This window comes from Triturus cristatus, chromosome 9, assembly GCF_964204655.1.
Source record: "Triturus cristatus chromosome 9, aTriCri1.1, whole genome shotgun sequence".
Taxonomy (NCBI): domain Eukaryota; kingdom Metazoa; phylum Chordata; class Amphibia; order Caudata; family Salamandridae; genus Triturus; species Triturus cristatus.
In genome coordinates this window covers 487,111,209-487,134,396 of record NC_140592.1, presented here as the reverse complement: position 1 = coordinate 487,134,396, position 23,188 = coordinate 487,111,209, and the positions used below count along the sequence as shown (strand labels likewise).

Below are 23,188 nucleotides of genomic sequence, written 5' to 3'. Positions count from 1 at the left end.
CACTGTCATGTATCCATTCATCTCTCTTTGTTAGAGGTGCGCGAGCCAATATATTAATTAACAGTTAGAGCCATCCGGAGAGAGCCAAGCGTATACGAGCCAGGGGACGAGCCGTGAAAATGATCGGCATGTTAATCATACAGTAAACATGATGTAAATGTGCGATAATGTCTTTCCAGAATTCCAAAAAGTGCAGTTCTTTAGCGTGTCACCTCAGCACACAAGATTATAGCACTGAATGGAGAGGAAGTTATTAAAAGTGCTTGTTTTAAGCATGAGTTAAAACACTGCCGCTCCTCCTGCCCGACAACAATGCCATTTGTGAACTAAGAGGCGTCAGGTGCCATGCATACCCCGAATGTTGCCTAGAGTCTTATTATATTTAGAGTAACATTAAAATCTAGTTCATTAAACACGAGAAGTTTTTGTACAGCACGCATCTTGAAATCTCATATTTCAAGGTGGCAATAATTAAGATGAAAACGGAAGTGCCGGCAGGCAAGAAAAAACGAACGGGAGTGGGAGGGGTTAGGGTAGGGTGAGAAGTCACAGACTGAGGGAGGGGGCGGTGTGGTGGGTAGACAGGGAAGAAAATAGTGTTAGTAGTAAAGGGGCCAATAGTCGTGGAAGGATACAAATGATGAATGAGGAGGGACTAACAGGCCTCAAACCAATCGGAAGGCAGCATTTGAGACAAACACCAATGGGCAGGGAGTGGGCGGAGCTTCTACGAAGCTTCCACACTACAGTATATACTGCATGTCTCGCAAAGCGATGGCAGCGCATTCGCACTGCAACGCTAGGTGAGACCTAAAAGAAAATAGTCTCAGGAGTAAAGGGGCAAATAGCCGTGGAAGGATACAATTGATGAATGAGGAGGGACTAACAGACCTCAAACCAATCGGAAGGCAGCATTTAAGACAAAAGCCAATAGGCAGAGAGTGGGCGGAGCTTCCACAAAGCTTCCACACAACAGTATATACTGCATGCCTCGCAAAGTGATGGCAGCGCATTTGCGCTGCAACGCTAGGCGAGATCTAAAAAGACTCACAAGAGGCTGATTATTACTCAGTCAAAATATTGACTGAGATAATACGGGTGTAGAATACCCTTACTGTGGCAGTGACATGTAAACATCTCACCAGTAAATTAATCTTTTACACAGTGGGTATTGCCGACAGCCCCCCTCGCTCTGCCAATCCCCACTGTGGTCCCTCTAATGCGACACCATAGGCTGACTGTCATTTTTCTATTTGTGCGTCTTAATATCTTAAGCTGTTACTACAATCACACCAATAGACCAATTGCAATGGCAATAGTTGAAAGGAGTTTACAACTAGAAAATGCTGTGGTTTACCCCTGCTACCCAGATGTGTCAATCTCTAATAGCTTATGTGTTTCAACTGACTGCCTAACAAAAATCCACTAATTTCAAGTCCACTCACATGTTGCTTGCTAAAGGCATTGCATGTGTGTGCGCACTGTAATCTCTGATCACAGTAGCCCACTTTTAAATCACATGACCCGTGATCTATTAATTTACTCTGTGATAAATCAATATAAAAGCTCCTTCCTGAAGAGTCATCAAGTTGGACTGTGTCAGACCATTTCTCTGGGACCTCTGTGACCCACGGGCAGCTAGACAGGTCTTGTGACAAGTGTTTCTGGTGAACGTGAAAGCACAGGGACCAGGTCCTGTTGCAAGCTCACTAAATTGCCTCATCCTTAGCATTGACTTTCAGGACACAGCAAAGTTGAAGAGTGAAATCTTACTCTTAGAGGGTGAAGGGAGGGCGATAGAATGTTTCATTCAGGTAGCACATACGGAACTCACAATAAATAAAGGGTTTATTTGGAGGTTGGCGAATGTCACAAATGGGGTGAATGTCCCTTCCACTACCTTACAAGTGCATTATCACCTACAGCACTTGTGGTATCCATAACATTTTGACAGAGTATCCCATCCACCAAATTCTAAGGCCCATAATCTACATGCAGTGTTGACTTTAAAAAAAAATAATCATGTTTGATTTGTTAATATATAATTCTTAGCAACTTTAATAAGTTTTGTTGCACAGTCATGACTCTTAATGCATATTCCATTGCTCCGTAACTTCTCTAAGCTTTCGAGGGGATGCATACTTCTAAGCCTGGATACCCTTACAGGCATTGTTATGGGACTGTAGCATGTGCAGCACAAGGACTTCAGTGTTCTGAACATAGCAGTTCACTAGCTGATTCAGTTCTTGGTGGTTGCAGTTGATATGTAGAGGGTCAATAGTGCTCTCCATGGTTCTGCCAGAATAGGCAGGGCTCAGGCAGTTTATCGAGTGCTGACTGTGGAAAGGAGTGGCAGTTACAGTTTCTGAGAAGAGGACTGTGAGCAGCGGGTGTGGAGGCACATTGGTCTTCACACACATAGCTACTTTACAGGAAGAAGGTGACTCTCAGGAGCACACCAAATGATGATGCAGTGACAGGCACTTGGGTCTTACACAGACTAGGGCCGTTAAAGTTTGTCTCACCAAGCAGCAATAGGCTCTGAGCATGAGGATTCCCACAGAGCTTTAGCACCACTAGCCAGTAGCAGCTCCTCTGCTTAGTCTGTTTATAAATCTTGTACAGGATAGGCACCTTCACTGAACCCAAAGATAGTGAGATATAGTGGAGATCGGTCGGTTTATAGTGGCTTAGGGTGGATGAGGCTAAGGCCAGGCGAGGGATCCTCCTCCTGAGCAACGCCAATGAAAAGCACCACCGAACTAAAAAGAGAAGGAGGAAGAGTTAAAGGAGTCTGTTTGAGAGCCTGTTTGCCCTAATCTATGTAGCTTTAAATAAATCCGCGAATTAATTCATTCAACATTAAGAAAACTGATACAGCCTCCTCGCTTCTGTTTCTGCCCATCCCTCCTACAAGACCTTACGTCTAAGGGAGGCAGACAAAAATTCTGGCTTTGGTACTTGCCTTTCTTTGCACAAGTGCCCAGTGCTACTTGAGTAGAAGGTGAACACAGAGTAAGCCAAATGATCAGTGTATACCAAGTACAGTTGCCCGGAACACAATCCTCTACACAAAGTTAACCTTAAACCTCCAAGGGAAGCTAAGAATGAAACCACAGGGAAGATTGCACTCGCAGGTGTGTATTGGCCCCACAGACCACTTTCTGCCCAATCAATTTCTGTCGATATAGTGTTTTCTCTCCAGCGGGACAGCACACTTAATGCAGAAACTGGGAGGTAATCCATCTGTTTGAATAAGGTGTACAGTGCTTAGCCTTCCATTTGGACACATTCATTGTGCAGCCTAAAACGGGCTTGGTCCTGCCCAAGTTAGCAACAAAAAACTTTTTGCTTCTTTCTTTAGGATGTGAATTTAAGCTAGACACATTGTTTAATTTAACCAGGAGGGTACAGGTGGAATAATGGGGACAGACACACATTACTGGGGACAGACACACATTACTGGGGACAGACACTTATTCTGCCAACTCCTTTGGCAGACCCAGTCCTACTCCCATAGTCAAAACACAAATGAAATGCAGCAAAACCTTAGTTGAAGTCTGCTGCATCTTTTGCCTGGCGGTCTGCTAGCATCCGCCCAGGATGAACCTTTTGCTCGGGTTGATTTACACCTGCGCTGCACAGTTTTACTGTGCAGGTGCCAGTCATGTGGATATTGGTTTATTCCAGTATTGGAACTTTCATTGATTCACATGCTTGAATCATTCCGTCATTGAGATGGGGAGTCCCCAGTACCTTAAATATCAATGTAATAGTAGACATAACCTATAGAGACCTGCGCCTTTCGTTTTAGTAACATATCTGTCATTATTTAAAAAAGGACTCAAATTAAGACTCAACCAATCAGGTCACGCCACTCTGTAGAACACTCCTGTGAGAAGCTCCAGTCCCTCAGATTTTCTACTGCACGTCGTGCTAGAGAGTCTCCGCTGAGCTCTGCACGGCTCTATCTGTCACTACTTTTTCAGAAGAATTTCAGATATTTCTCTTCAGAAGTCTACAGATATACTTCAATATTCTGGTTATATCTGTTATTTGGGTGTTTTAAACTGACTTTAAACATGTCAGACACAGCAAAGAAGGGGTTCTTTAGACCCTTTGATACTTACAGAAAGAAGAGGCTACACACTGAAGACCCTCATCAGGAATGTATACATTGTCTTTATCTGTCTCATAAGACAAAAGACTGCAAGGCATGTCACACTTTTTCTTCTAAAACATTGAAGGATCATGAGGGGCAACTACTATTATTGCTGCAAAAGCTTAAGTCAAGACAAGATTCGGTTTCTGATGAGGATAGCGCGACTTCATCTTTATTTTCCTCCAAAAGGCCTTTCAAGAGAGCTAGAGATAATACTGAGTCTTATTCCTTTCGAGAACAACCACAACGGGGTCTAGAAAGGGCTCACAGACACTGCAGCCCTCCAAGTCACTACATAAAAGTGACCGTCCTTCATGGCAAAAGGAAAAAGAGGACATAATTTCCTTCTAAAAAAAAGCATCAGAATTCTATCTCTGATCCCCAACACCTCCACCTCAGACGAGACATACTTTGAAGAAACCTTCCTCTGTTGCGCCGACAGATGGGTCATCAATGACATCGACTTCGATGATGAGAAAGTCTCCATCGACGATGAAAGAGATTACAGCAGAGTCCACGGTATTTACCTCCAATACTGTCACCATGTCCATAGCATCCTCCTCCTCATCGACTTCCCCATCATCAACCAGTCATACTCCTATATTGTTGAGGATACAAATCACGGCTTCATCCACACTCCCGTTGATGACGGCTCTCCTGTCGATAATAGCACTCATGCTGGCGACTTTTTTCCGGCAGCTACAGTTCCGCCATCTACAACGAAGTCAAAGCTATTGTTACTTACACTCTCATCATCGACGACCACGAAAACGAAGGATAAAAATATACCTAAACAAAAAAAGAAAACTTAAAATTCCTCACTCCTGCTCACACATCACTGAGGAAGGTATCTTCACTGCTACCCTCTCATCTTTTAGAAGATGAAGATTCTGAGGATGACGGCCCCTTTGGAGTGGCACACAACCATTTGGAACTTAATGTAAAATGCCAAGAGGAAGAATCTGATGAGGGGTAATATATGAACAAGAATTTTATTACCCCCAAGAACACTATCAACAACAACATCGAGAAGAGATGGTGAACCTTCCGCCATCACTGGTGTCAGACTTGCAAATTGTATTATCAGACTACAGTAGATGGTTTCCACCAACCTGCTAGACACACTTCAACAACGGCAAGTTCCATGCCTGTACAGGCACCAACTCCACAAGCTCCGCACCATTTTCTCCACTTCCACCGGCAGGCCGTTCTCCGCAGACGGCTCACCTACAAGATCCCACCTCATCTGAGGAGGAAAGGGAGAAAGGTGACTTCCGTCAACCTCATAATGAATGGGATGATTACATATTGTAAACACAGTCATCTCTGTCAGCACCCCATGTATATTCATAGGGGGATTTCACAACATCCTAGAAAGACCAGCGACACGGTTCAAATTGCCTATGTCTGCAAAGCAAAAGGACTGTTTCCCTTATGACTTTAAGGAACCTTGCCCTTTATTGATTACATTTGGGAGGATGGCTTAAAGGTTATAAGAAATCCAGTTTCAGTTCCTGCAGTGTTACCACATGTTGATAAACATAAAGCACCAGAGGATACACCTGCTTGTCTCACAGGATGCCCCAAATAAGACTCTGTCATTTCCCAAGTGGCACAGCACAGATCCAGAAATCCCTCCACACCACTCAGCATCTCCAGACAAAGAGTCTAGGCGCTTCAATAATATTGGAAAGCGCTTTTCATCCATGTTGGCGCTCATGGTAGGAGCTGCAAATTCCCTGGCTCTACTTGGACTATACGTTCGGCAAATGAGGTCCGATATCGCCCCGTATCTGGACAAGTTTCCAGAAGACATAAAGAGTGAAGCTAAAAAAGTATTACAAGAAGGTGAATGCACATCTTCAGAAATTATTGACTCTGCCATGGATATTGCCACCACTGGATTTAGACAGCTAGCTGGGGCAGCTGTGTTACGACGTCAAGGATGGGTCAAAGCTATTTCTTTTAGACCAAAGGCCCAGACCAAAATAATACATCGGCCTTATGATGGAGAAGCCTTGTTTGGAAAACACATCGGTGATGCTCTCCAGGCCATAAAACAGATACAGACATTGCCTAGTCATTGGAGACCTTACAATGTAAAAAGCTAACCTTTTTCTGGGTACTCGAGGAAGAGAACAAACATCTTATAGAGGGGGATATCAACAGTCCCACTGTCTACACTTTTCTTCGACTATTCAACAATTACTACAACAATACCAGAAACGACAGCCACTACTAGTGGCCTATAATAGATCCATTCCAAGAGGAAAATCTGGACGACAAGGCAAAGATACCAGCCATCGTCAATGACTTCCTACAGGCACCAGCTACTCCCCTCTTTTTTCTACCCAGCGTAGCAGGGAGAATAACCAATCATTTTTAATGCTGGAAACAAATACCAACCAACCAATGGCTCTTAGACCTGGTTCATTTCAGACACACATTGGAATTCATCCAGACACCTCAATCAATCCCACTCCAAACTTCTGTCCAAAAACATCTACAACTTTTTAAGTTGGAAGTCAAAATCATGCTAAAAAAAAGGTGCTACAGAGAGGGCTCCTCTGTCCTAGAGAGGAAAGGTTTTCTACAATTTGCAAGAAGTCGAGGCAATGGAGACCAATTCTGGATTTAAGAAACCTCAAAAAACAGTCATTCCACATGGTTACATTACAAGATATATTGCAACTCCTGAACAAAGTAGATTGCATGTCGTCCCTCGACCTTTAAGACGCATATTTCCATATCCCCATCCCTCTAAAACACAGGAAATTTCTAAGGTTCACAGTAACTGGCAGCCACAATTAGTTCAGGGTGCTACCCTTCGGTCTCAAATCCGCCTCTCACATTTTTACAAAGTGCTTAGCACATGTATCAGCCTTCCTCAGGCAACAATGACATCAAGTGTTCCCTTATCTCGACAACATGTTGGTCAAGGCTCCTTCCAACCAGGCTACATGGATATCCACAATGGTCTGCATGTACTTGTTCAATGAGCTGGGCCTCACTTTGAATCCAGACAAATCGGTCCTTCAACCATCATAACGGATAACATCCCTAGGAGCCATGCTAGGCACACAGCTCAACAGAGCATACCCCACAATAGACAGACAACGAAAACTGATGACTTTATCAAAACTAATACCAAAAAAAGTCACTTTGTGTTCACATTTACAAATCTCTACTGAGTATGATGTCATCCTGCATAGATCTAGTTCAATATTGTCATTGTTTTAACCATATATCTTTAATCAAAACCAGGACTCAAAAACTTCAATTTGTGCAGTGTGGTAAAATTACATTGAAGAGACCTCATGGCTGTTAGGGCGAGTTGTTTCTCTGTGTAAAATAATTGTTACCTGCAATAAGTGACACAGTAGCAAGTCTTTTTTCATGTGAATTTTTCTATACTTGGGCAATGATTAAACATGTTACCGTTGCACTGTAGTAATAAGTGCGCTTTCACTAGTACAGTTGCTTTTTAAATAGTGTGCTAATAGACCACATTTATTATCACTGCCATGGCATGACTATATAGTGAGCCAGGAGATGTTACTTTTGTGAATGTTACTATTCGCTTGTCTGACCCAATGATTTTAGGAGAGGCTTAACACGTCAGTGACCACAGTTAAATAACTGACAAAAGTATATTCCTCAGGTGGCATACCCCTGATATTGACTGAATCCTTCAACACCAACGACAAGTGTTTATTTCATCTGTATTACTAATTTTGCTCAACTTAAATGTTAAAAGTTTGATTTTACTCATTTTCACTTTTTGTCACATAATGCACACGTGGGTTTAATCTTTTGTTCTACCAGTGGAACTAAGGACTAGACACCTCTTAATGTACCCCAGTCCTTACCCTCCCCCTAAACCCATCTAAGATTGGAAAATCTCATGAGTGCCAATCAGAGTACCCCGTCAGTGCTGATGGCTTTATAGCCAATATTCAGTGAAAAGGGGGCTGTAAAATATACTATTTTACCACATTTATTTCTGAATGTTCATGGGAGAGAGCCACCCTAATTATGTCAAGAGGAAATTTTGTAATAATCAGTGTTGTCATTCCCACTAATTTTAATACATTGAGTCCATCTGTGCTGACTTTAAGATCATCCTGCCATCCACTAGCAGGTCAGGAAACTCACCAAGTGTCTGCGTCCATCTTTCAGTCAGTGACCTCACCATGTCCCTTCGTCCATATACAGGTCAAAGAGATCAACCAATATTCAGTTCAATCTTTTGGAGGGTAAACTCACTGTCTTTCTGGGTCACAATCTGTGCAGGGCACTGATCACAAGTCTGTTTCTTTGTTATGTCTTCAGGAGTCCTCTGGAAGTACGGATGATTAATGACCAGCTGATGCTTCTGGAGCGGTCTTTCTTAAACCCCCGGGCATTCCCAGATAAGTTTTACTACAGGTAGGTGCTCTGGAAACAGGTCTAGCAGCTCTCTGTAGCTGCTATGTCTAGAAGAGATTGTTTCAGCAGTCATTTAAGGATCTCCATTTAAATAATTATGGTTGGATATCACCAAAAGAAAGTACGTTTTCTTTTTTGTCTTGTTCCTCAATGGCAATCTGTCTACCCACCCACATTTTTGCACCTTCCTAATTGATTCCCCACAAAAGGGCTTAGAAGGTGCCTAACTGCCTATAGGTTTTTCCTTACCCGGTATCTGAGAGTGTTGATCTATTGGAGAATCGTGTTGGACTCTTGGGGACAAACCACCTGTCTCCATTTGGGAATATCAGTAATTATATTATGGTTTAGTACATTGGGAGTCCTTACCTTTTTTTAACTATATTTTTTTATATATAGAGTTTTTATACTAGTTTACTAAAGTATTAATGTTATATTCCTAAAAAATATGAATTAGAGCTTTCATAATTTTTATTTTTATTAACTAATTTTTAATTGACAAGTAATACAACATTTTGTAATTTTCATTATAATTTTTAGTTTATAACATGTAACAATTAATTTACATTAACATAAATGTAGATTGTTTTTTGAAAAATATATACATCTTTCAACCTTAAAATACGTTGAATCTCACCGACCCATTAACCCTAAAAACACTCAGCAACCAAAAACACTACCTCATCTGAACCCTATAAACCCTTTACACCCCAATATGCAACCCACCCTGAAACCTAAAAATACTCTTCACCCTTAAACCCTAAACATTCTGTACACCCAAAAACACTAGCCACCCCTGGACCCTAAAATAATGTTACAGCAAGTTACTGCCAACCCCTGGACCTACCAAACCTTACACCTGGACACATTTCTCATCTCTGAACCCTAAAAAAACCCTTACACCCCAAACAGTTGCCCAACCCTGAGTCCTAAAAAATCCCTTAGTTCCCAAGTTACAACCCACCACTGAAGTGAAACACATTACCCCTAAGTCAGTAACCACTCTTGAACTCTAAAAATCCTCAGACACCACAAATGGTGCGCACCCCTGAACCCTAAAAAACACATATCTGTTTTAAAAAAATAGACTTAATTTAATATAAATATATATATATATATATATGTCTCTGTGTGTGCGTTTTTAGATTAGATTCAGAAAGTTAATACAATTTTCAGACCTCCCCCCCCCCCTCCCACCCAGGATTTTGCGGCTTCTGGTGGCAAATTTCACGGTCAAAAAAAGTAAACTTTGCAGCCCAAAACCTCAAAATTCGCAGTATTTTTGTGGTGGGCAAAATGCCCGCTGCAAAAAACCTGCAGACTTGTGCTTTCTAATAACTTTCAGGGTTGGCAGGGGGCACACAAAGGTGTGAGGTGGCCTGAAGGCTAATTGCTCAGGAGGGGGTGAGGTGCATTTCAAAGTCAGGCGACAGAGGAATTTATCACCTCTGCTGCCTGCCTGTTGCTAACCCTCCCTTTAATAGCTCAGTGGCAGCACAGAGCCAGTAAATAGAGGGTAAATGCTATTTTTTTTTATTTTACATATTTTGTGGGCACTTTTGTAAAAATCGCAGCATTTTTACAAAAGTGCAGAAATCATGATTTTTATGCAAATCGTAAAATCCTGGGGGGTCTGAATATTTCACTATACTTTCTTTTATCAAATATAATTAATTTTATGTTTTAAAATAATTACATATCATTTACAATGAATTATTAAGCATTAATTACTTAAATATTTAAATACTTCGAATATGTATACCATATATATATATATATATATATATATATATATATATATATATATATATATATATATATAGTATGTGTATTTTATATATATGTGTGTGTGTGTGTATATTCAGTAGTTATAGTTAGGTCAGTGACATCACTGATTACATCACTGATGACATCTTCCAGTGAGTGTAAGTGTTTTCTAAGAGTTTATACGCGTTAAAGATTTATACTAACCTACTACAAAAGTGAGATTAGTATACTAGGTGCACTACTAATGAGTGATACTACTTCTAACATATATTATGTGAGTGGCTGTGTGACTGTGTGAATCCGTGTGTGACTGGGCGCCTGAGTGGTGTATGGGTGTGTGAGTGGGTGTGAGAGTGGCTGTATGGGTGTATAAGTAGCTGTGTGGGTGAGGGGCTGTGTGAAGGGCTGTATTGGTGAGTGAGTGGGTATGTAAGTAGCTCTATTGGTGAGTGAGTAGCTGTGTGAGTGGCTGTATGGGTGGGTGAGTGGATGTGTGAGTGACTGTATGAGTGAGTGGGTATCTGAATGGCTGTATGAGTGAGTGAATGGGTATGTAAGTGGCTGTATGTGTGAGTGAGTGGCTGCTTGAGTCTGTGTTTGGTTAAGTGAGTTAGTGTGTGAGTGACTGTATTGGAGAGCGAGTTTCTGTGTGAATGGCTGTATGGGAGAGTGGGCAGATGTGAGAGTGCTTGTATGGATGTGTGGCTATGCGAATGGTATGTAAGTAGTTGTGTGGGTGTGTGAGTGGGCATGAGTGCTTGTATGGGTGAGTGAGTGGCTGTGTTGAGAGACTGTATGGGTGAGTGTGTGGGAGTGTGAGTGGCTATATTGGTGAATAAGTGGGTGTGTGAGTGTGTGGCTGTATGGGTAAGTGGATGTTTGTATGAGTAGCTGTATGAGTGCATGAGTGGTTGTGTGAGTGGCTGTATGAGTGAGTCAGTGGGTATGTCAGGGGCTCTATGGATGAGTGAGTAGTTGTATGAGTACTTGCATGGGTCCATGAATGGGTATGTGAGTGGCTGACTGGAGATGTGAGTTGGTCTTTGAAGATCAGTGAATGGATAGATGAGCCTCTGAGAGGGTGAGTGATTGTTTGAGTGTCTGAATGGGTCTGTGAGTGGTTGTGTGAGTCTCTGAGTGAGCCTGTGAGAGGGTGAGTGAGTGTCTGAATGGGGCAGTCCATGGGTGTGTGACTCTGAGTGGATCTGTGAGTAGGTGCATTCATCTCTGAGTGGGTCTGTGAATGGGAATATGTGTGTCTGTGTGGGTCTGTGAGTGGATGGATGAATGTCTGAGTGGGTCTGTAAGAGCATTCAAAAGTCTGTGAGTGGGTCTGTGAGTGGGTGCATGAGTGTGAGTGGATCTGTGAGTGGATGTATGAGTGTCTCAGTGGGCCTGAGTGGGTGTGTGGGACTCTGCGTGGGTCTGTGAGTGGATGCATGAGTGTGTCAGTGGGTGTGTGAGTGAGTCTCCGAGTGGGTTTATGAGAGTGTGTGTGAGTCTCTCAGTGTGTCTGTGAGTGGGTGAATGAGTGCTTGAATGGGTCTGTGAATGGGTGGGTGAGTGTCAGAGTGTGTCTATTAGTGGGTGTGTGAGTCTCTGAGTGGGTGCGTCAGTGTGATTGGCTCTGTGAGTAGGTGTGTGAGTGTATGAGTGGGTCTGTCAGTGGGTGCATGGTAAAAAAAGTAGGGGGTCACACGGGAGCAGGTCCTTGTGCCAGCTCCGCCTGTGTTGGTCCTTCTGTCCAGCTTGCCTGCTGCCTGCTACCCTCTGCTGCTGTCAGTTTTGTACCTCCTCCACTTTTCATGCCTATTCTGTCCTTGCTCCTGCCCTCTATTTTGCCTCTTTCTGTTCATTCTTGCCGTTATTTTGCCGCTTTCTGCTTGCTCCTGACCTTTATTCTGCCTCTTATTGCTCGTTTCTGACCACTATTTTGCCTCTTGTTGCTGACCTCTATTTTGCCTCTTTCTGCTCATTCTGCCCATTGTTTTGCCTCTGTCATGCTCGCTCTGACCATTATTTAGCCTCTTTCTGCTGGTATCCTGCCCTCTATACTGCCTCTTTCTGCTCCTTTTTGACCTTTATTCTGTCTCTTTCTGCTCCCTTCTGACCTTTATTTTGCCTCTTACTGCTCGTTTCGTGGGCACCCCGAGACATAGCAGGAGTCAGCCTTGGGGAGTGGCAGTCCTCAGGGCCATGTATGGCCCCCTTCCTTTTGTTGCCATGGGACGCCCCAGGGAGGTGGTGGTTCTTGGAGCAGAGAACGGCCCGGGAGGCGGGCCGGAGTTGCCCCTCCTTTTTTAAATAAAAAGAAAGCCCCGGAGAGGTGGTGGTCCCCTGGGCTCAAGGGGTCCAAGTGCCCACCATAGTATTAAAATTAAGCCAAGGGGAGGTGGTGGCCCCGGGACTCAGGGGGTCCGAGTGCCCCTGTATTATTAAAATGAAGCCCTGGGGATGTGGTAATCCCCAGGGCATAGTTAAACCCAAGGAGGGCCACCCGGAGGCTCTTTTCAAAACAAGCACAGGATCCCACACTTTTTTTAAATTTAATTTTGCTGTGAATTCCCTAATTACCTAGTTGGAGTGTTGGCAGACAATTAGAGTTCTGCATTTCACTGCATTAGCTCATTATTATTTGTTAATTAGCCGCGATTGCAGAGTTCCTAATTTGGATTTCCTTACATTTTTCAACAACTACTGAACGGATTCACACCTAATAACTGAAAGCGTGATCCGCAAACTAAAATCTACCTTCCTGCTAAAGTTGGTGTAATTCCTTCCAGCAGTTCGCCTGCAGTCGTGTTCAAAGCTCTTATGGGAATTAACATGAGAAACACACTTTCTTTTAACCCCCTTTTTTCTCACCTCCACTTGACGTATCGCCCAAATCTTTCCATACGCAACAAGAATTACCAGTGCACTTTTTTAATACTATTTTGTGAAGATTCGTCAAAGATATAGGTAAGTCAAGAAACGCTTTTCCTATGGAAACATGGTCCTAACTATAATTACCTACTGGCTGCATACATGGATTACAAACACATGCACATACATATAAACGGATTGCATGCATTTTTTTTTTTTTTTTTTTTTTTTTTTAAAACCTTTATTCGTGCATCTTAATAGAACAAATACGGGCCTACAACCGTCAGGCCGGCCACGATACGGTTAAGCACTGATACCAACATTACATCCCCTGTGCTTCAACGGTCAAGATTAACAACGAGTTATGAGTTATATACTGGAGAGATCCTTGACACCAGGGGAAGGAGAAGTGAAGGTTAATTTTAAGTTTTTAAGGTAATTTTATCAGGGAAAAAAGTCAGTGAAGGATAAGAACAAAAGAGATTCGAGTCCGCCAGATAGCTTCACCACACGGGAGAGCAGCAGCATCATTAAAACAACAATGGAAGTAAAATCTCAAGCAGTGAGGCGGTGCAGTGATATAACAGGATAGTCACATGAGCAATTACGCACCCCTCCAGAGCCGCCCCCACTCAATCCACCCCACACCCGGACCCCGAATCGAAGCAAGTATAGCGCAGAGACATAAAAGAAAAAGGCCCATAGAACTAATAAGAACAGAGTATTACCCCCCCACCCTACACCAATGCGGAGGCTACGGCCTGCCCCCCCCAGCATAGTGCCTGTCGCCCAATGAACCCGAAATATAGACAAGAGAGAAAGTAGGAATAGAGTAAAGAAAATAAGAAAACAGAAAAGAAGGTGGGGAGGAGCCCACGGAACACCAGAGCGCCCCAAACCATCAGCCAGCTATGGCCTCCACACACTGAGAACCCACTACGCCAAAAAACTGCGTGCGAAAATAACGTGTCACAACAATTTAAGCGAAGGAAGACAAATCGCGACGAGTGCACACAACACATACATACAGTTCCAGTCCCAGTCCAGCCCGTCCATGAACCATGGCGATATAAGTCATTCTAGCCCTGGCCCGATCGCGGGCTTGGGATTAAGCCAGCCCCTACATGAAGGCCCCGCATCCCGAGCAAACAAAGACAAGATGGCCGCTTGTGAGAAGATGGTGAAGTAGGATCACGAAATGGCCGCCGACCATCTATTGAGGTCCCTCTTTGCACCACATAAAATCCAGACCTGGCAAGTAGAGTACAGGAGTTCCACAGAAAAGAAGCAGTAGGCCACCGCGGACGATTCCTCGAGGCTGTCAGGTATCGCTCAGCAGGATACTCTTGCGGACGCGGTGAGGCAGGCAACAATGAAGCAGGCAGCCATGACCAGGGGAACAAAGTATCCGCAGTTGAGCTGGAGAGCGGTTGATCCTGGGTGCCGGGAACGCCGGATGCAGGCACCAGTGTAGTACAATCATACACCGCCGTTGCGTCCCCGCAAGAGGACAAAAGCACTGGTAGACCCACGCCTTGTTGATGACAAACAGAGCGCTCACGACCCGCAGCCGACAGTATGGAGTCAAACCGCTCACTCAGCGCCTGCAGGCCAGCACACATTTGTAGTCGAAAGTCCCGCAGGACAGCCAGAACGGAGCCGCATGTCAGCGGAAGCTGGGCCCCCACATCGGCAGCAATCCGGGACGGCACTGTGGAGCTGGTGTCCGGAAGAGGGAGGGCGAAATGGGCAGCGGGCGAGACCGGAGCATCACCCCCCAGCCGCGAGCAGGCAATCAACGCCATGTTTTACCGCTGTACGGTGTAATGGCCAGGGGGGGGAATCGTGGCAAGGAGTCAATTCCCCTCAGGTCTGCGCCGCAACAGGGAAGGCCAACAGTCGCTTCTCTTCCCGCGGGTTCTCTTTGCCGCCGGCTAGGCAATAGAAGAAGGGGGTCAGCAGCCTCCCACAGCGCGGTCCTCAGAGCAGGGCAGGAGACCCGCCACACCGGGGCCCACCCCACAGCTCCAGCCCGTCAGGCGCAGGGTGCAGAAGGTGTCCGGCCGTCCCTCCCCGGGCTCATCCGGCGATGATCCGTGGTGCGAGGTGAGATCGGGACCGCGGGGCTCAGGTTTGCGCTAGCGGGTCCGGTAACTGCGGAGCTTCCAGGGGGCCGGCAAAGGCCACAATGGCACAGGGGTCCAGTGCAGAGAACAAAAGCACCCAGAACTCCGGCATCCGGGCGGGCGGAGACTCCGGGAAAGCGGCGGCGCGGTCAGCGCGTCTTCGCACACGTTGCACCTCGAGAATCGGCGAGGATGGGCATCAGGATAATAGTCCGAGGCCAAGGGCCGACGGAGCCGGGCGCTCAAGCGTCTGCTCCGGTCGCCATCTTGGCTCCTCCCTGCATGCATTTTATTGATATTGATATCTATTTGTAAAGTGTATCGAATGCCCTCAGATGTCTTGGCACTGACGTCTGTAAAAAACGGTACTGTGGTAACAGGATTAATGGAAGCTAAAGAGGGAAAGTGAATAGCCAGGATTTTATATTCTTACAAAAAATTTTCAAATGGGACTGACATCTCAGATGCCGAGGCAACTGATTCCAAAATAGGCAGGCAAAGTGAACAAAGCTCCGCCTACCCCAAGATACTTTGTTAGTTTTTTGGGGAAGTCACTTTTTTGGAAGCTGCGCAGCGCAGACATCTATTAGGGTTATGCAATTAGACTTTTTTCTTTAGATACATAGGGCCAGTGCCAAAGGGAGCTTTGTGCAATGTGCACAATGCTTTAAAGGCTACTCTCTTTTTTACTGGGAGCCAGTGAATCTCTACCAGTGCTTCAGAAACAGATTAGAAATGTTGAGGTTTTCTTTAGCAGCCTTGCTGCTACATTTTGTAACCTCTGTAGTTTGTTTAAGGAGACTTGTTGAATACCCAGCTAAAGGGCATTACAATAGTCCAGTCTAGACAAAACTAGAGATGATGTCTGTCTTCTGTAGGTCAAATGGGATGAGGGCTAGATTTTCTTCAGGTCTTTTAGCAGGAAGAAACAGGATGAGGTGAGTTTGTTGATCTGATCAACAAATGAGAGCTTTGAATCAAAGGTTACCCCCAAATTCCTATCCTTGGGTACTGGCGTGGGGAGAGGACCCAAGGTTTGCGGCCACCAGGAAGTATTTCAAATTGAGGTGTCCTTACCAAAAAGGAGTACCTACATTTTCTTCGAATTTAGCTTCAGGCAGTGACTGCTCATCCAGCTGACTACTGATCTCATGCAGTTGTTAAAACAGTGTGCCACTTCCACATTACTTATGACCGATGCTACGATCTGTGTGTCATTCACATAAGAAATGGTGGAGAAACCAAAAGACTGGATCAGCTTATCTAGGGGAGCCACGTAAATGTTGAAAGCATACAGCTTAAGGATGACCCTTGCACGACACCACAGGGCAAGGAGAAGGTTTTGGAGGTAAACTCTCCAAAAGAGACCGATTGCTCTCTGTCAGTAAGAAATGAACAGAGGAGGTCATAGGCTAGCCCATGATCCCATTTAACCAATCCCATTTTTCATATGGTGCTCCTTCAGGACTAAGTGATTTACAGTTTCATAGGCTACGGATAAGTCCAAAAGTACCATCGTAGCCTTTCCTCCGTTGTCCATGATATGTTATATCTCTTCGGTAGCCACTGCCAGTGCTGACTCATTAATATGGCCTTTACTAAATCCAAACTGTGCTCCTTCCAGAATCTTGTTCCGATCTGAATATTCTGCTAGAGCAGTATTCAAATGTCTCTTGAGGATTTTTTGGCATACTGAACAATTTTCTTTTTCAGATCAACATGTCTTCTACAAAAAGTTCTCTATTTAGGCATTGTGACTCCTATGGGCAGCTCATACTACATTTGGAGGATCCCCACAAGAAGTGTATTTACTGCCTTCACCCTCATCATCAGGTGAGAGAGACTGTAAAATCTGCAGAACTTTCTCTCCAAAAACTTTGAGAGATAGAGAAGGACATCTTCTTCAGTGGCTACAGAAGTTGAAGACCAAAGACAATTCTCTGTCTGATGACAACTGTGATTCCTCCCTCAAAACTACTGCTTCTAAAAAGAGGGCAAGTGAGGTGGATTTGGTCTCTACTAAGGCTGTAAAGGTGCTTAAGAAACAACACTATTCTGTGAAATCTGATGATCAGCCCTCTTCATCTAAAAAGGAGTCTGCCTCTCACAAGGGTAATTCCGTGTGCTCTACTCCTTCTACTGCTTCATCTAAGGTAAAGACAACGTCCAGGTCTCTACCAGAGACGATTTCTTCACCTCAGAAAGACACTTTGTTGACAAAGTCGTCGATGGTGCCCTCGTCGGCTAAACTTCAGTTGCCACAACTACGACAACAACGTCGACCTTCTCATCGCCTCAAACTAAACTTATAATGTCCTTGTCAACTTCTCCGTCGACCATAGTTTATGTAAAGATGAGACCTTCTACATTGACAACAGCATCATCTATGAAGACAGCAATGAAAAAAGGACTATAGTTGAAAGATTCATCAACGGATAGGTCATTGCCGCCGCAGTTGTCGGCGGCTCTTAAAAACAAGAATCTCTCGTCGATGGCAGTCTCGTCGACGGTGACCCCGTCAACGGACCTGAACCACGGACCTGCGTCGATGATCTTCATCGACGTCAAGGCTGTTGACGGACGAGCCTTCGATGAAGACACCGTCGTTGACAACCTTGTTGATGGTTTCTGTGACACCATTGGCGCTGGCTCAGTTGATGGTTCTTTCATCGATAATTTTGTCCACAACTCAGGATAACGGATCCAATTCCACATCGACGAAGATGCAAATTGCAGAGGACACTGTTTTCTCATCTACAATTTCCCAGCCCAAATGAAGAGCCTCACCAGAAATAATTCTGCCTATCCACACTTATCCTAGTAAGGTTTCCCCCAGTCCTCCAGAAGAAATATTTGATTATGGGGATGACGAGGAAGGAGATTCGGATAAGGAGCGCATGTTTAGTGTGGCTCACAGCCCTTCATACCTTAGGATAAAATGCCAGGAGGATGATGATGAGTATGTTTACTACCCTCAGGACCCCAACCAAGAGAAACAGAGGGAACAAATCATTCAAATGCCTGTTTCCCTAGTATCAAATCTGCAGCATATGGTGGAAGATTACTACCACATATTCCCTCCATCTGAACGGGCTACTTCAGTCGCTCATAGTCCTATTGCTCAGCCATCTTTGATAATAAGATCTCCTCCTCCTTTTTGTCCACCGCCTGCAGCACCGCAACTGCAGGGTCAAGAACATCACACTACTGATGATGAAGGAGAGGAAGGAGAACTGGATGAGGTATCACTGCCTAACGAATGGGACGATTATCAGATACAGGTACCGTCTCCTTCAACCCCACCTCCGGTGGATTCGCCACCTGAAGACATAGGGAGTTTTCATACCCTTATGGAAAGAGCGGCAAAGAGATTTCAGCTTCCCATGGTCACCAAACAAGCTGATTGTTTCCTATACGATTTTTAAGGAGCAGACTAAAAGACAGGCACCTTCAATCTTCATAGTGGATTTTATATGAGAGGAAGGCCTAAAGGTAACGAGAACACCAGCTTCAATTCCGGCAGTCTTACCTAAGTTGGAAAATAAATATAAGGTGCCCGACAACTCACCTGCCTGCCTTATAGGTCATTCAAAGCCGGATTCTGTGATTTTCCAGGCGTCTCAACGTCATGCCAGAAATCCTGCTTCACCCCTATCCGTTTCTCTTGATAGGGACAGAAGACGGCTTGACTCCATTGGCAAGAAATTCTCTACTATGGCAGCAACCACAGTTAGAGCAGTGAACTCTCTCGCCATTCTGGGGAGATACGACTGCCAAATGTGGTCAGACATCATTGATATGTTGCCTGAGGACTTGAAGGCGGAAGCAAAGAAAATTCTTCAGGAAGGGGAGAGGATCTCCGCGGAGATTATTAACTGTTCTCTAGATGTTTCATCAGCAGGTTTCCATCAGCTGGCTGGGGTGACAGTCTTAAGATGACAGGGATGGTTGAGAGCTACCTCTTTCCGCCAGGAAGTACAAACTAAAATCATTGATATGGCTTATGATAGCGAGTCCCTGTTTGGCTAACACATTGATTAAGCACTACAAGCGATTAAGAAAGATTCAGATACTGCGAAGGCGCAAGGCACCCTGCAGTTTAAGAGGCAGCCTTTTTGTGGAGCTAAAGGCCACAGTTCGTATTCCTTTCGGGTAGTTTATAACCAGTACAAACATTTCCAACTGTATCAGGGACAATCCTGATATACATCAACACAAAAGCACCAGCAGTCATACAAGCAACCTCATGCCGCTTCCTACAAGCACTATAGAGAAAAGACAGCCTTCAGAGGCAGAGATGCCACCAAGAAACGGTGACGAACGCCAAGTGTTGGCCACAATTGCCACCAGTTCTTGCAAAACTGGTGGAAAGATTTCCTGTTTCCTCCCCAAATGGTCTACGATAACAACAGACAGTTGGATCCTGTATGTATAGTTTCCAACTGTCACACTTTAGAATTTCAACGGATCCCTCCAAATTACCCATCCAAAGGTCCTTCGCCTTCTTATCTGATGGAATTACTCTCTCAGATAAACGTCATGTTGCACGAGGGAGCGATCGAAGTGGTACCAAGTGCACAGTGAGGGACAGGATTTTATTCAAGAATTTTCCTCAAAAAAAAGAAATCAGGAGAATGGCGCCCCATCTTGGACTTAAGTTGCATCAACAAATTTCCGAAAGAACAGACTTTTCGTATGTTATCTCTTCTGGAGGTGCTTTAATTAGTGAATCAAGGAGATCACAGGACTACCTTAGATCTTCAGGACTCCTATTTCCATATCCCCATTCACACCAAACACAGGATATTCTTATGTTTCAGAGTGGTTGACATAGACTATCAGTTCCGGGTTCTCCCATTTGGCCTTCGTTCGGCACCTCGAGTGTTCGTCAAGGTTGTGGCACCGGTGGCAGCCCATCTACGACAGGCAGAGATTCAAATTTTTCCCACCTGTATGATTGTCTCATAAAAGCAAAATCCTTTACAGTGGCAAGCAGTCATACTCAGGAATGCCTGTCCCTTTTCCAGTTCTTGGGGCTGTCCATCAACATTCCAAAGTCTCAGCTAATGCCCTCAAGGATCAGAATGTTTTTAGGGGCAACTATAGACACTCAGGCAAAGGCCTTCGCCTCACTGGAAAGGCAGAAAAAGATTTGCAGGCTGGCAGCTCTACTCCTCGTCCATTTCAGTACGGAAGTACAAATTGCTTCTGGGAATGCTGTCCTCCTACATTCCCCTCATTCCTAACTGCTGCTTGCAGATGAGACCCTTGCAAGAAGAACTTGACAGTCAGTGGTTACAAATCTCAGGGTCCTTCGATAATATCATCCGGATAACACCACAGATGAAAGATACTCTTCAATGGTGGACTCACATCCCGAGCATAGCCACAGGCCAGTCGTTCTTAATATACTCTCCTCAATACGTAATTATGACCGACGCCTCCCTAGAAGGTTGGGGAGCACATCTGGAGGGTTAAACAGTCAAGGGCAAATGGGACAGCCAACAATGGCAACGGTCCCTACACATCAATCTGTTGGAACTCAAGACTATTTTCCTGGCTCTGAAGTCTTTTCTTTAAAAAATCTCAGGAGCATCAGTTTTAATCAGGACCAATAATACTACAAGTATGCACTATCTAAACAAATAAGGCAGAACAAGATCAACTCCGCTATCTCTACAAGCCCAACAAATTTGAGATTGGGCAATTCAGCACCAGATAATCTTAACAGCGGAACATTTTCCAGGAGTGGCCAATATGTTTGCAGATTCACTGAGCAGGTCAATCTCTGCCAGTCACAAGTGGGACCAGCACCAACCAATTTTGGATCGCCTCTTTCAACCATGGGGCAAACCGAATTTAGACCTATTTGTGACCAATCAGAACTGCAAATGCTTATTCTTTGCCAGCTGGCTACCCCAACAGGGATTGTGCAGGAATGCTTTTCCTCCGTTTCCTATAATTCCAAGGGTGCTCCAGAAGATGAGGAAGGAACCTTGCAGAATACTGCTCATAGCACCCAGTTGGCCTCACCAGTTCTGGTTCAAAGAGCTCCTCCTTCTCTCGGAGTGCACATCCATTCTGTTACATCCGATACCGAACCTGTTGACGATGAATCATGGCCAGGTTCGTCATCCAGACCCAACATCTCTTTGACTGTCGCCTTGGCTCCTGAACACTATGAGTTCGCCGGTCTAGCCATCCCAGCCGATTGTCGTGAGGTCCTTGCAAGTGCTAGAGCTCAATCCACTATAAAGACTTACAAGCTCAACTGGAAAAGATTCTGTCATTGGTGTTCAAGCTCCAAGGTATATCCTATTCATTTGCCACCAGAGAAGTTACTACATTTTTTCCTACAGCTGGAAAAGTCCAGTCCCTCCCATTCGGCCATTAAGGTTTTCCTTTCCGCAATATCCAGGTTTCGGCAGCATAATGGGTCACAGTTACTTTGTTCATCAAGAATTATGAAACAATTTCTAAAAGACTTGTTTAGGATGTTCCCACCAATAAGGCGGCCACCTCCGCCTTGGCATCACAACATTGTACTGGCACAACTTACGAATGATCCAGTTAAGCCCATTCATAGAGCGGACCTCAAATATATCACATGAAAAAACATCCCTTCTGCTGGCTCTTACGTCAGCTAAACGAGTAGGCGACATACAAACTTTCACTATTTGTCACCCTTTCCTTCAATTTACAAGGGACTCTGTTATACTTCGTACCAATCCTACTTTCATCCCTAAGGTAACATCTGATTTTCATTTAAATGAACTAGTCATATTAAAGACTTTTTTCCCAAATCTACAAACACCTGCGGAAAGATCATTACACTCCTTGGATCTCAAGAGGTGTATAAAAGTCTGTTTGCAGAAGACCACCAGCATCCACAAAACTGACCAGCTGTTTGTGGCTTGTGGGAATGTCAGGAAGGGATATCATGTTACTAACATTATAATCAAGAAGAACTGGCTCAAATCCTTGAAGCCTCATGTTTATGTTGTGGGAAACCAATTGTTTTTTAATGAAAACCCTCACCCAACAACATAGTTGGTGGCATGCTTCATCATCGGGTCCCACCCAAGGTGCCTAGTGCGCCGTGTGCTACGACACCTGAACTACAGCGGAGCGTCTTTTTTTTGGTGCAGTATGGTGCAGTGAAAGTGATATTAAAACTGTCTATAGGGTCCCTTTTAGTAATAAAGGGTCATTTTAATGGCGGGCCCTATGCCAGGGTTAAAATAGAAAAGGGCAGATATTTGTAGACTTTAATGTTATGACTCAAATATCCTGGGAATAGGTCTACATGTTTCAGCCAGTCTCTATATTATGCTGGCTTTCTTCAGGACCTGTGAAGTGATGTGTGTTAAAAAACAGTTTGGTGGTCAGTTGAAGTCTCCCTGGCCAAGTGAAATAACAAGTGTCGCTCATGCTAAAATGCGATTGAGGAGGGGGATTGTGTCCTCCTAGTTCTGCTGTAAAAACCTGAAAAGGAAGAAGACAGACAAAACACAGAAACATAAACATAGACAAATAGTTTCTTCAGGAGGAGAACATCATGTACTCCTCCGTGTCACACGCGGTGCCATACGCGGTTGTTTATCGATTTATACGGTGGTGATGGTAATTTTAACCCGTGTGTGTGTGTCACGTTTGCTAAAGTGGTTATATGCGCTACTGTGATAATATCCATAGCGGAGGTAATGATGCGGATTTGGTGGTTTTAAAAGGATGCTTGCTATGGTGAATTCGCCATGTACAGCATGAATCCCGCAAGGGGGCAGGACCAGTAGTCACACACTGGAAATATGAAAATATTTTAATTTCAATGTATTAAGTC

The 23,188-nt window shown here is 44.4% G+C and overlaps 1 protein-coding gene across 1 annotated transcript in view; it reads left to right on the top strand.

The window, feature by feature from the left end:
• The window catches only part of NAALADL1 (N-acetylated alpha-linked acidic dipeptidase like 1), a 362,700-nt gene that overhangs the window by 319,252 nt on the left and 20,260 nt on the right, over nucleotides 1-23,188 (top strand). The window contains exon 18 of the mRNA XM_085625455.1: nucleotides 8,495-8,590. Coding sequence (XP_085481581.1) covers nucleotides 8,495-8,590 — 96 coding nt within the window. The remainder of the gene's footprint in view (nucleotides 1-8,494; nucleotides 8,591-23,188) is intronic.